Source organism: Triturus cristatus, chromosome 12 (assembly GCF_964204655.1).
Source record: "Triturus cristatus chromosome 12, aTriCri1.1, whole genome shotgun sequence".
Taxonomy (NCBI): Eukaryota; Metazoa; Chordata; class Amphibia; order Caudata; family Salamandridae; genus Triturus; species Triturus cristatus.
This window is the reverse complement of record NC_140595.1, coordinates 35,426,603-35,439,049: the sequence shown is the minus strand read 5'-3', so window position 1 is coordinate 35,439,049 and position 12,447 is coordinate 35,426,603. Positions and strand designations below refer to the sequence as shown.

The following is a 12,447-nucleotide window of genomic DNA, read 5'->3' as shown; positions in this document are numbered from 1 at the left end:
TGATATGCTTGCAGGCGCCCGTCAAACATTAAGCACAAATGGAGCTTGGTAACTAAATACCGAATATTGAAATGTATTACAAACACAATAGATCTATCTTTTACAAGAAATCCAGTTAAGTCTTTCACATATGTTAAATGGTTAATCCCGGGCGTTAACCCAGTAGAAGGTCTTAAGAAACCTTTTATTGACAGAAACATGTAGTTTCTGACTAAGCAGCACGATTAACAAATCTGATTGCTGGAAAGATGATGGAGGCGGTAGCACCTTTCCTTTTTAAGAATTAATTCATAGCAACATGCAGACCATCAAGTACAATGTGTTTCCTGAGACTGCTATTCGGGTAACCACTTGCTGTTCTGAGGTCATTTAACACAAAAAATCTACATTTTGAGATCAGTGAAGCATTTGTATAATCAAGAAAACAATCAATGCCGGTTAAGCTGAATTTCCTGGACAAAGCTTTACTCTTCAGCATTAATTATTTTAAAAGTCTGGCCAATGATTTAGAAGTTCAGTAAAAAGTTCCATTTTAAAGTGCATGACAAGATTAAATGCTGCAGACAGTGAATGGTTAAAGGATTGTCCCAACAGCCACCTGAAAGCCAGGATGCATACATTTATTTTGAATTAATTCTCCTCATACAAGGGCTTGCAAAGCCTTGCGCAAGGCAGTACCGCGCATCATATATCCTGGATAGCTAGTCACAAGTGCATGCCTTTATTACCTTGTCCTGTGAACTGTTCCTAACCTTCTAGCCTTAAAAAAAAGAACAATATAGTTTAAAAAAGCAATTACCATAAGGCTAACACTTTCACAACCACCAACCTAACCAAGCTTTTGGACTGAGCTCCTTTCCAAATGTAACTTCTTTTCAAGCTCCACCATAACTGTCTCGGTTGTGAGCTCAGATCCATTTACCTTCTCTGTTTCCCTCATCCATCGAGTTCTCCTAAGTGGCCTTGGCAATGGGATGGGATGTTACAAAGCCAATTAAAATATATAAAAATAAAATGCAAGGTAATTCTAAAGATTTGAGTCCATAATGTTCATGAACCTATTGGCAATGTACATGCCGGTTTCTAAATTACTCGCATTGCGGTAGTAATTAGAAGCCGTAACATGCATGAACCCTCCACAATGTCCGCTGGTATGATCTCAGCCATGCTCGGTAAGACCGGCCAATCATAATGCTCCGTACTGACCCTTCAGGCACCTCACCTGCTCTAAAGCAAGGTTACCACACCAATTACGCCCCAAAATGTGGACCAATGATTATTGCCCAAGCACAAATTTAATGAGATTTCACACAAACATCACATGCCAACCCCTAAAAAAACAAAAAAATTATCTTCAAAGCATAGGAGCTCTGTAACTATTTGTGCAGGAGTGCTGCAGCTGGTTTGTAAGCAACAGAACTTAGAAAACATCATGCTATAACGACAACATAGGGGGAAGCAGCATCTTATATAGTTATGTATTCACTCATTCAATCTTTTGCAGCACCTCGTTAGTATAATGATCAGTATCCCCGCCTGTCACTCATTCAATCTTTGTCATTAGAGGAAGAGCAGAGCCTCATATTATTGACATCTTACTTGAATTACCATTACTGGCAAACAGATAAGAATCATTAAAATTATGAAATTAAGAATCTTCCCTCCAAACGGGCACCATATTTCTCGAATTTCTTTTTCTCTCATTTAGTTCTATTACAAGTATTTCCAGACTGCGTTCTCTTCCAGATTTCAGCATGACACGTAAAAAGAGAGCCTCACATGGTCTTGGACATGAAAAGGTAAGGGACACATGCATCCCCACGGTAGGAAGGGCCCACAATGGGCGACTCTTGCAGTGCAGCCTCAACGTTCCCACAGAGCCAAAGCATGTTCACTTGCACATACATACACACTTTGAGGCTCTAAAACCAAAGGTTGAGATTGTGTTACTAGACAGCCAAGGTTCAGCACTGCAAGTATGGATAAGACAATTTCGAGCACACTCAAGAAGCAGACTTGAGGATCACAGGTTTAACAGCTTTCCAGGAGAGTCAAGCAATGCACGCACTGCTAACACACAGACTTCAAAAGGCGCAGTTTCAACAGCGGTCCTGGGGAGTCACGTGAGAGCACGCACCTGCACACACACAGACTCTAAGAAGCGCAGTTTCAACAGCGTTCCTGGAGAGTCACGCGAGAGCACGCACCTGCTCACACACAGACTCTAAGAAGCGCACTTTCAACAGCGTTCTCGGAGAGTCACGCGAGTGCACACACCCACTCACATACAGACTCTAAGAGTTGGTAGTTTCAATAGCGTTCCTGGAGAGGAAAGCAACTGCACGCACCCGCTCACACACAGACTTCAAGAGGCGCAGTTACAATTTTGTTCCTGGATATCCATGGTTCAACCAACGGAGTCTTCAAAGCCCACACACTGCACTGAACTCACATCTTGGAGCATCTTTTCCAGTTTTTGCTGCAGCTCCACAAAGTAGCAAGAGGTGACGAGGGCTTCCTGCGATTTCTCCAGACAGTCCCGAGCCAGCTCGATGATCTGGTGGTGGATGAACCCAAGCACTCCGTCTGCCAGCGGGAGGGTACTGCTGGGTGAGAAGGTGGTGATGATCTCCAGGAGGCGCTCTTCCATCTGCGCCGTGGCCTGAGAGAAAGAAGAAAAAATGAATCATCCCCAGGTGCTCCTGAGAGGAAATGGGAACAAACTATGTACGGAAATACCAGAACTAATTATGTAACTGACAAGTGTTACTTGCAACATGTTAGCTGAAAGCACGAATGTCCTTATCTCACTCCAAGTGTTCAGAATAAACCTTTGGATAAAGGCCGGGAAGAAACGATCAGCTCACTCTGCTGTCGACTTCCCATGGTGAACCAATGGGATCAGGTCTTGGGAAGGGTCACGTGAAAGGGGCCTTTCGCTCATGGTTCAATTTTCTTAAATGGCTGCCCAGCCACTTACTGCCAGCAGGTCACAACAAAACCTCAGAAGAGAGTTTATTCCACCAGATAGCAGGCCAGTGAGCCCTATTTGGCCAGATAGTGATGACAAAGACCAAAATGTCTAGGTCTGGGAAGATGGCAGCAAACAAGACATTCATGGAGTCCATTAAAATGAACTGAGCAACCACCAGCGTGAAGTAATTTTGTTGACGTCTTTTCTTTATTTATTTTGAACTTTTGCTGCAAACAGTAGCAAATGGGCAATAAAGTCTTGAGTCGCTAATCTCATTTCTTTTTCCAAACAAAACACTCACAAAAAGTAACTACTACTTCTATAAAACAACGTTTTTAATGTTTGGAACTTCTCCTTAGTGGCAATTTCTCACCGCTACAAGTCACGCAACGCTATTCTTTGCTGCCTTTTGTCTACGGTCATTACTCTCCGATCTGCTCCTAAGTAAACCAGAAGATGCTGAACCAAGAAAGTTTATAGACACTCCAAAACCTACCTTGGGGAACCGCTCTTTGTACACATGGTTCATCATCACGATCTCCTTATCAACAGTCCCCGATGTACGCCCAGGACTACAAGAAAACAACAAAGACCATTTTGTGTCACAGGATTAAAGTGGTTGAGCTCCAGAGTTCAGGCGATGAACAAGCTGCACAATAGCAGATGCCACGACACGTATCCTCTCGGAGCCCACAGTATTCTCCAACCTTACAGAGAACTCTAAATAGATTTGTGCATACAATTTGATACGCTGAAAAGGAGACAAAGTAGTACCACCCAATCACAAGATGCCAAGATATTACACAGCATATGAATATCACACAGCATGTAATAAACAGAAATGACTGTACCATCTAACATGACCAAGACGCTTGTATAGGGAATGAATAGCCTTGTGGAGCAGCTTTTTAGTTTTAACGTCAATCTTAAAGGGTTTTAGAGGGCAGCATATTAGTGCATGCAGATCTACTGAAGAGCCCATTATGACCAACTTTATGTCTCTATTGGGGAATTCAGAAAAATAAGGTTTTGCTTTTAAACAATTGACAACCGCGTAGACCATTAACTAACAAATAGTTAATTTTCTGAGCGGAGCTGTGCAAATGCCTATCAGCAAGCCCTCCGATACATATTACTCCTACCCGGGCAATTTGAAGTATAAGTGAGTGGTTTGAAGTGATCGGATGGGGCAGGAGGCTGGAGGCTGTAGGTAGAATGCCCCAGGCTTCTTAAAAAATGGAGGAAAGGTCACTGGTTACGAAAGTGATAGAGTAGGGGTAGGCGTAAATAAGTTTGTAGAACAGAACATGGAATGTCATTTCACAGCAGGGGAACAGGAAATAATTTTTCCTGGGTAGCAACAGACATCGCCTCTCGGTAAGAGTGGCGGCAAAAGAAATCCCTGATAGCAGCGTGAGGCTGGGGAAGGCAATTTAAGTGTCTGAGCAAGGGGAGGCATAGGAAACAGTCTGTTCAGGGCAGAGGAAATCCTGGCTCTTCAAAGAAGGGATTTGTGTTAACATTGAGGCATCAGAAAGACCAGGGGCGACGAAAAACAGAACAACTGTTGGGGAAGTCTGGGAATCAGTGGTTAATCTGAGCCGGTGGTTTTCGGTGCCTGGCACCTGATGGTTAACACCAGCACTTATGGCAGTCTGACACATGATGCCCAATTTACAGATGAGCACAATAACAGTTTTTTATTACCTGTATATACAATAACATATAGTAATGCCTGCCGCCCAAGCTATACCTACGGCTCTGGGGGGCTGGAATAGTCCAAATTGTCACACTTGTAGCAGTGTGACGGTTAGTAGCTGTGTTTGTACTGTCATTGGCTGTTCTGGCGGGGCCAGTGGGTGGTGAAGGCTGCAGTGGCCCCCTGAGAAGGGCCCTGGCACTTATTGTTTAACAAATTAAGCACTGTTGGGAATCTCCTCATTGACACAAGAGAACTTCAGCTATGGCTGCAGAGGGCATATGGAGGGTTAGGGTGCAATCCTCTTTTGAAATCACAGCAACCGCGCAATACAACAGAGTTCTAACATGCAACGAGGTGCATGTTACATGCAACGAGGTGCATGTTACATGCACTACATCCGGTCTGATAACTTGACTTGGGTCTAAAACACACAGTAAGCGAGAGATCTCTCCTCAACAACCTCATTCCTGATAATAGGAGACAGCCGTCCGTCGACTCTCCCTCTATCAGATACTATTGTGGAAGATGCTGAAGACACACTGGCACCAGCGAGTACCTGAGGCTTCGGGACCGTGGTCGCATGCACGGAGATCTCCGTCCCTCTTCGTCCGTGATGCTCTCTGAGCTGCGAAAGTGCTTGGAGAGGAAGTGGAGCTCGTCCAGCGTTGGCTGATACGGCAGCTGGTGCAACCGTTCCTGGGAGGAAGACGAAGACTGCGGGGAAGCAGAAGAAGTCAGCACAGTTAGAAGGAGCGTTAAAAAAATGAGAGCCTCACAGCACGGATACCGAAACCCTAGCGTGCTAGTTTAATTCAGCTGCAGTTAAAGTGAGAACCAGACTTACCAACATTTACTGGGGTCTGCACCCAACCAGGACCTGCAGGCTTGGTCAAGAAAGAGTGAATTGACATCAAGCCGGTAAGACCCTCGTAGTCTATGGCTGAGATGAAGCAAGCGCACCAGCAGCTCAGGGAAGCTATCATGGGCATATGGGACTTACGTTTACTGAGCTCTCAAAAGGAATGGCTTGTACGATTCCGAGAGTACTGGTCAAAGGGTGGACATGCTTGACATAGAACGAACTGCGGACACCTTGAAGTATGGCCTTGTGACATGTCAATATCTTGCCCAGAAAATAGTACTCTAGTATTCGATGGCGTTAGTTTGGAACCATGACTATAGTGGAAATGATCTTTTACCGAGAGTGTGGAGCTTGGCGTGTTGGTTCCATAGCCGGACGAGGGCAGGGAAGCAAGCGACCACCTTCGGCCATCAGCCCTGCAAAGGGAAACCAGAAAAAAAAACATCAATGAAAGGCAAAAAATGATCAGTGTTTACCAAAAACGTCACTTTCTACGACACATCTATTAATCATGCAACACGGGAACTTGAATTTAATAAGAAACCTAAGACTGTAGAACAGTAGAAAGGGTACCTAAATATCCCACTTGTACATTTCCGTGTTTTATGATATGTGCAAAACTCCATTCTGGGTGATGCGTAGGAAACGTTAGTACACAGACTCACACCAGGAGCTCTCATTAACTTAAATTTGTACAACCCAACATGACACCACATTTATTTATTTTTTAAAGGTAAAATTGACATAATTTTAAAGAACTGAAACAAACTGGTATCATAGGACAGGGGATGTGTTTTTTTACTTTTTTTGCTTTCTACGTGTACATCTCCATCTGACTATTAATTAGAAGCCTCATTAATGACTAATATATGGAAAAACAACAAAGGACTTGATTTTAAGGGAACATGAGTTTCCACCTAAGGAGCCATTACCCCAGCTCAGAAGAATGAAATCCAAGGAGTTCTCTGAAGTCCAAACACAACGTTTATCCAAGCGTGGGTCGAGTATAGAAAAGTAAAACGGGTTGGAAACCCGTAGGAGAACCTAGAAAGCTGTACATTTCGGAAACATAGAAAAAATTCAGAATCCAGCAAGAATTCTTTAGTGTAGAGCGCTCATGGTTTTCCCAAAGAAACTAATTGTTGAAATAAAAAACAATTAAAATGAAGTAGGAAAAATTAGAAATGGGTTACTATGTTTTTGTCTGTAACTTTTTTGTCAGCCAACCCCCAGGGCAACTGACAGGAAATCTGGCATAGTTAGGACACAGTTTCCCCATGTGGGCTGGCAGGGCGAGGGTAAACCCCATCCATCCTGCTTCGCCTTGGGAGAGAAATGCTGTCTGGTACCTCCTACTGCTCGGCACCGGGTAGACATTTGGACTTCTGAAGAAGGCCAGGTTTGCCTCCTCTCTGCTGGAGAATACGGGATGACTATGCCTAAAGGAGTCCCATTTCCTCTCACTTCCTGTGGGGCCAGCTGCTGTGTTGAGGCTCAGGGCCTCCCTGGTGGAGGAAAATACTGTGGTCCAAAGGAAGATGATTGTGTTTCACTGGTGGCAGGTTGGACCGGTCCATTTCCCATGATATTATATATCTAAAAAAAAAAGTTGGTTTAGTATTGCCCAAAGCAAGGATGAGCCGGCCCCCACCAAGTTCTATTGTTTTTGTTTTAAAACTCGATTGTCTAGTTGACTTGCTGCCCCCAGGTGTGCAGAAGGGGTAAATGCCAAAATTGCAGTGTCATGGTGGGCGGAGGGGGGGGGTTTATAAGGCCTGTCGTGGCCACAGGGAGCAGGTGAAGGAGGATGACGAGGAGCATTTGGCCATGATTGGTGGATCGCCCTCCTGCGGTGATCGGAGCAAGGAGCCATTAGGAAGAGGGGGCAAAGAGGTACCACTGAAAGGGGGCAAAGAGGTACCACTGAAAGGGGGCAAAGAGGTACCACTGAAAGGGGGCAAAGCGGTACCACTGAAAGGGGGCAAAGAGGTACCACTTGAAGGGAGCAAAGAGGTACCACTGAAAGGGGGCAAAGAGGTACCACTGAAAGGAGGCAAAGAGGTACCACTGAAAGGAGGCAAAGAGGTACCACTGAAAGGGGGCAAAGAGGTACCACTGTAAGGAGGTAAAGAGGTACCACTGAAAGGGGGCAAAGAGGTACCACTGTAAGGAGGTAAAGAGGTACCACTGAAAGGGGGCATTCTCCCATTTCCAATGGAACCTCTCCTGTCCGATAACAAAAAAAGGCTCGAGGTAATTTCACGATCTATCACTATGTGTCACGTAAGCACACACGGTGAGCTCTAGGCAAAAGACATCCCAAAAAATACGTCTCTGGTTGAGAGAGGCTCTCGTCTGCTAGATTGAGTTTTTACCAAACACAGAAAATCCACCTGGAACGAACCTTTAATGTGAGGACGAACATTCCCGTACTCTGCACTGGTAAGATAATGCAGAGGACGTGAAAGTTTCATCGTCTGCACTAGAGTCATCCCAAGTCTTCCATTGTGAGGTGTTGGACTCCGGAAACCGAGCTAACCTGAAAACACATTATAGAAGTAACGCAAAGAAGAGGTGGCAGGATTTGAGAAAGAACACTAGTGAACAGTGAGTGAGCTTTCGGGGATCTATTCGAATGGCAGATAAGTTTTTTAAGTGGCGGCGGCTTCCAAGAAGGGCAATCGGAAGTGTCGCCTGTAATGGCCAATGCTACAAATGGGACCCTTTAAGATGCTGGTGGTAAATAACTTGAATATTGCATCGATCTTTTATTTATTGTCTGAGATTGAAAGACACGTTTGGGAAGAGACACAATCTAGTTATTAATCTGCAACTACAGAACTAGGAGATCCCGGTAGTAAACCAACTCGAACAAACTGTGTGATCCTGTACAAACCCACTGCATATCCCTGTGCCTCACTCTTCGATGACGCCAGAGTACCCAAAGACTGGAGTACGTTTCCAGTAAACTATACAAAACGTTGACATTTACGCGGTGCTATAAGCAGTCTAAACACCTCAATATGCAGTTTAACCGATGCAGAAAGAGCACTTCCCGAGAAGTGATTCCCAGGCCCCAAGCCTCAGCTCTTCCTAGAGAGGAAAGGTTTTATGGCCGGACACAACATCTGTTTTGCACATTATAGCAGACGAGTTGCACATTAAAAAAAAAGACATCTTTTCAAAAGCACTTTTCATGAGATTCAAGCATGTAACAAGCATTAAAAAGCATTAAAAAATGAATTTCCTTTTTTTTAAAAAAAAAAAGTCTCACAATAAACTAGATGCTTTCCACCCCCCAGAGAACAGTCAGGTCAAGCCAGGGTTGGAATATTCTCAGCAGAAAGATCAACGGGCGACAAAATGCCACTAATCGCAATCTGCTGTGCACTTCTAAACTAAACAAAATATTTAGGACAAAGAAAAAATACTGCGTCCAGAGTGTCATAAAAAACACAAGAAAATTAAGTTCTGTTGTGTAGATTTCGTTTTTTTATTGCCACTGCATTTTCTCAATGATATGATCCATGGAGGATTAGTTCACAGTCTATTTCCAAAACTGTTGGTTATGTATATGCCACAAGTATTTTTATTGAAAAACGAGAGATTGTTTAAGTTGAAAAACAAAGGTACTGATCAGTCGATATATAATATCTAGTCAGATGGTTCTTAAGTGCAGGGCCCGAATGGCCGGCTGAATAAGGCGGCCCTATAATGTAATCAAGTACACACCGGGTTCTGGCAGCATAACCCAGGGCAATGTAGTACAAACGTTGTTTATATGTTACTTTAAGAAAATATTAGGCTGCACATTGATTAAAATATATCATTCAATGGATTAGGACACGTCTAAAATGTCAGAAAAAATCTGGGGTACAACTATTCTTGTGCACTACAGATTTAAAATGGTTAACAACAATATAACAATTGTGTTATTGTACATTACAAATTCACACACAGACATAACTAAATTAGATTCCAAACAAATGTTCCCTTTAAGACTCTGGTTGAAAAAAAATGCGAAATAATATAGGGAGTAAGTACAAGGTGCAAAATCCAGAGTTTGAAAACTACCCTGAAAACGAATAAATTTAATTATAAAGCGCAATGGGATAAGACTTTAAGAATGGCTGTTTTAACTGCTAAAAAAGTCTCACTTAATTTTTAAAAAACAAATGTGGCTTTTAATTGATATCATTTCTATTTAGGGTTTTTCACCAATTTCTTCACTTTATGCATTTAAACTTTATTTTTGTAACTCACAACTTGGATTAATATGCACTATGTGCTATAATTTATGGTTTTCACTATTAAATAACGTGTCTAACATGAGCATTAAAAATAGTATGATCACCAAGTGTATCCTGAAGTCTGTTTCTTTTTACATTCCATTCAGACATTTCTATAAAATGACTCTAAAGATTGTCCCAGTTTTAAGGCATCTCCAACAATGAGTGACAGAACCAACACATTAAAAAAACCGCACCTGGCTACCTTAAATAAGAAATACTGAAATGGGTTCAGCTCTGAGTGGTGTGTAAGAATTCAACTTTGCAGTTTGTTTTTTGGTCCATATTGAAGGAGACCGGGCTCTAAATGCGAAACATTGATAACGAAACAGACTTGTTTATGCTAAAAGGAGGGTATATTTCAGACACTTCAATCCCCAGCCCAAGACGCTCCATCAATGGTCACCAATTACCTGTCAGTCCGAGGGCCATGGCTGCAGAAGGAAAGATTTCAGAAGCGAAAAACAGGTTGACACAAATGGAGCAGCAAGGAGGGAGAGAAAAAAAAGAAATGTAGTTTTAGAACTCAGCAGGAGTGATAACCTTGTGGTCCGAATAGAGCTGTATTGAAATAGGCGTGACTGCTCTTTATAAGAAATGAAACGATTACAAAAACATTCTTGACTTGAATAACTATATTGTTTTTATCAAACTGATTGACAAAGAGACTCTACCAATTAGTAATCCTTGTTGATTGTCAGTGATCTTAATCCATGTCATGCAAGTGCAGATCACAAATAGAAAACTATGCACTTAAATAAAATAAACACTATTAATAATTCATTAAAGCACCAAACTACACTTTGCCCAACAAGTTACTATTACTCTGATGCAGAAACAGAAAAATGTATTGTTATAAATTCTCAATTTATGTATAATACGGTTGTGGGGAAAATCATTAACAATTCTAATCCACTGATCACAAAGCAACAGCATACATTAAAATCCCAGTTAGTTTACAGATGAATACATTAAACATGTGCAGGTACCTGAAAGATGCAACCTTGTGTTTCCATAATGTCCAATACCCACCCGCTGCTCTGACTCGCTCTTAAAAATCAGTCCATTCTCAAAACTCGTACTGACTGCGTGAGCCGTAAAAAAAATTCTAAAATTGAAATAAATGGATGTCTGAGCTGCATCTTTGCGCATCTCACTCACACCACGATGAAGTCCCACCTTTTCGTAAGATGTCCTCCGACATGACGTCCTGCCTTACTAAACTTGATGGACATAAGGTTTGAACTGTTTCTTTTTTTTAAATTACATTTATTTATTTTGGGGCTCTGAAACAGAAAAAATTAAACAGCAAAAAGGCAGGATGTGTATATCTCAAGAACTATTTTTGCTTTGAAAGGAAAACTATCTCTTTCTTAAAACATTTTTAAAGTTTTACTTTTTATTTGTGTAGGCGTGTCTAATGAGTTTCAAACAAAACACATAGTTTACTTTCATCACATCAGAAAGCAAAAGGCAAATAACATACCACTGACCATGGCAGAATAACCCACACTATTATTATAACCATTAACAAAAAAGCTGTTCGTCATGCTACACCAAGAACATGCCAAGAAATTAAATGAACATTCAGAAAGTTACAATAAGTAACACATGCACACAAATTACTGTGAAGGCGAGTCACACTTATTATCTACTCAGAGTCAACTGCTCCTTTAAATTGCATTTCTAATATTAGTAGAGCTTACATCGATTCAGAACTCCGCGTCAAAAGGAATCATTCTAGCTTATTTTTGGAAGGATCTAAAACACCCACCCATGAAGGGAAGGTGGCCTATTAATCTGGATGGGATACCCTCAAATGATAAATTTTGACACAGTAAGGGATGTTAGTGCTTCGGAAAGGACCCTGCAGCATAATCAGATTCCTCGTCTCGAGAACAGGTACCAGACTGTTAAGCACATTGAAGTTATATTTTCCAGCATTTTCACTTGCTATGACCTTTTCTCATCTCTGGAAGGATGCAGAGAAGGAAAAGGATGATTGAAAGATTATGCCAAATGCAATGATCTAACAACCTTGGGGGAAAACCATCTGCTTGTGCATATCACTAGCTTCTTTGTTTACAAAACACACTTGTTCAGTGAAGAGACCGACAGCGCCTGACTAGCCAACTCTTAGAGCTGTGATAGAGGGAGACCGACAAAGTCAACAGCCTCATGCAACATGTCTTTATTGGCTGAAAAAGTGATTTCCTTTAAGAAGATCAACACAAAATTGAAATCCTCTTAATGCATCACAAGAGAGGAGGCGGAAAATGTAAGTTGGATCCTTTGAAAAGTAGAGCTAGGAAAGCTAGAGAGGAGCCTCCATTCTCATCCTTGGCATCGGAGGCCAAACAAAGTATTCAAAATGTTTAGTGCTCAGGACCCTCCTGGACCAATCCAGTGGGACGAGGATCAGTTGTGCTTGGTCTCTCTTCACTTTCTAAACTGCCCCGGTATACCCGAGGTATACAAGGATACACTTAGTGGAGTGGACAATCAGATCTGACCCCAAAAAACATAATCCTAAATCCATCAGAATAATCGGGAAGGCTCAAAAGTATGGACACTTGAAGGCAAGTAGCCGGAAGGAAATCCCCTGCTCCCACCATCCCCA

General features: G+C 42.2%; 1 protein-coding gene across 3 annotated transcripts in view; it reads right to left on the bottom strand.

The window, feature by feature from the left end:
• MAST3 (microtubule associated serine/threonine kinase 3) overlaps positions 1-12,447 on the bottom strand; it is a 268,364-nt gene that overhangs the window by 53,049 nt on the left and 202,868 nt on the right. For all 3 annotated transcript variants that reach the window (XM_085638360.1, XM_085638358.1, XM_085638359.1), the window contains 5 exons: positions 10,241-10,261; positions 5,876-5,954; positions 5,233-5,390; positions 3,471-3,546; positions 2,453-2,662 (listed from right to left, as the gene is read on the bottom strand). In XM_085638360.1, the coding sequence (XP_085494486.1) occupies positions 2,453-2,662; positions 3,471-3,546; positions 5,233-5,390; positions 5,876-5,954; positions 10,241-10,261 (544 nt within the window). The remainder of the gene's footprint in view (positions 1-2,452; positions 2,663-3,470; positions 3,547-5,232; positions 5,391-5,875; positions 5,955-10,240; positions 10,262-12,447) is intronic.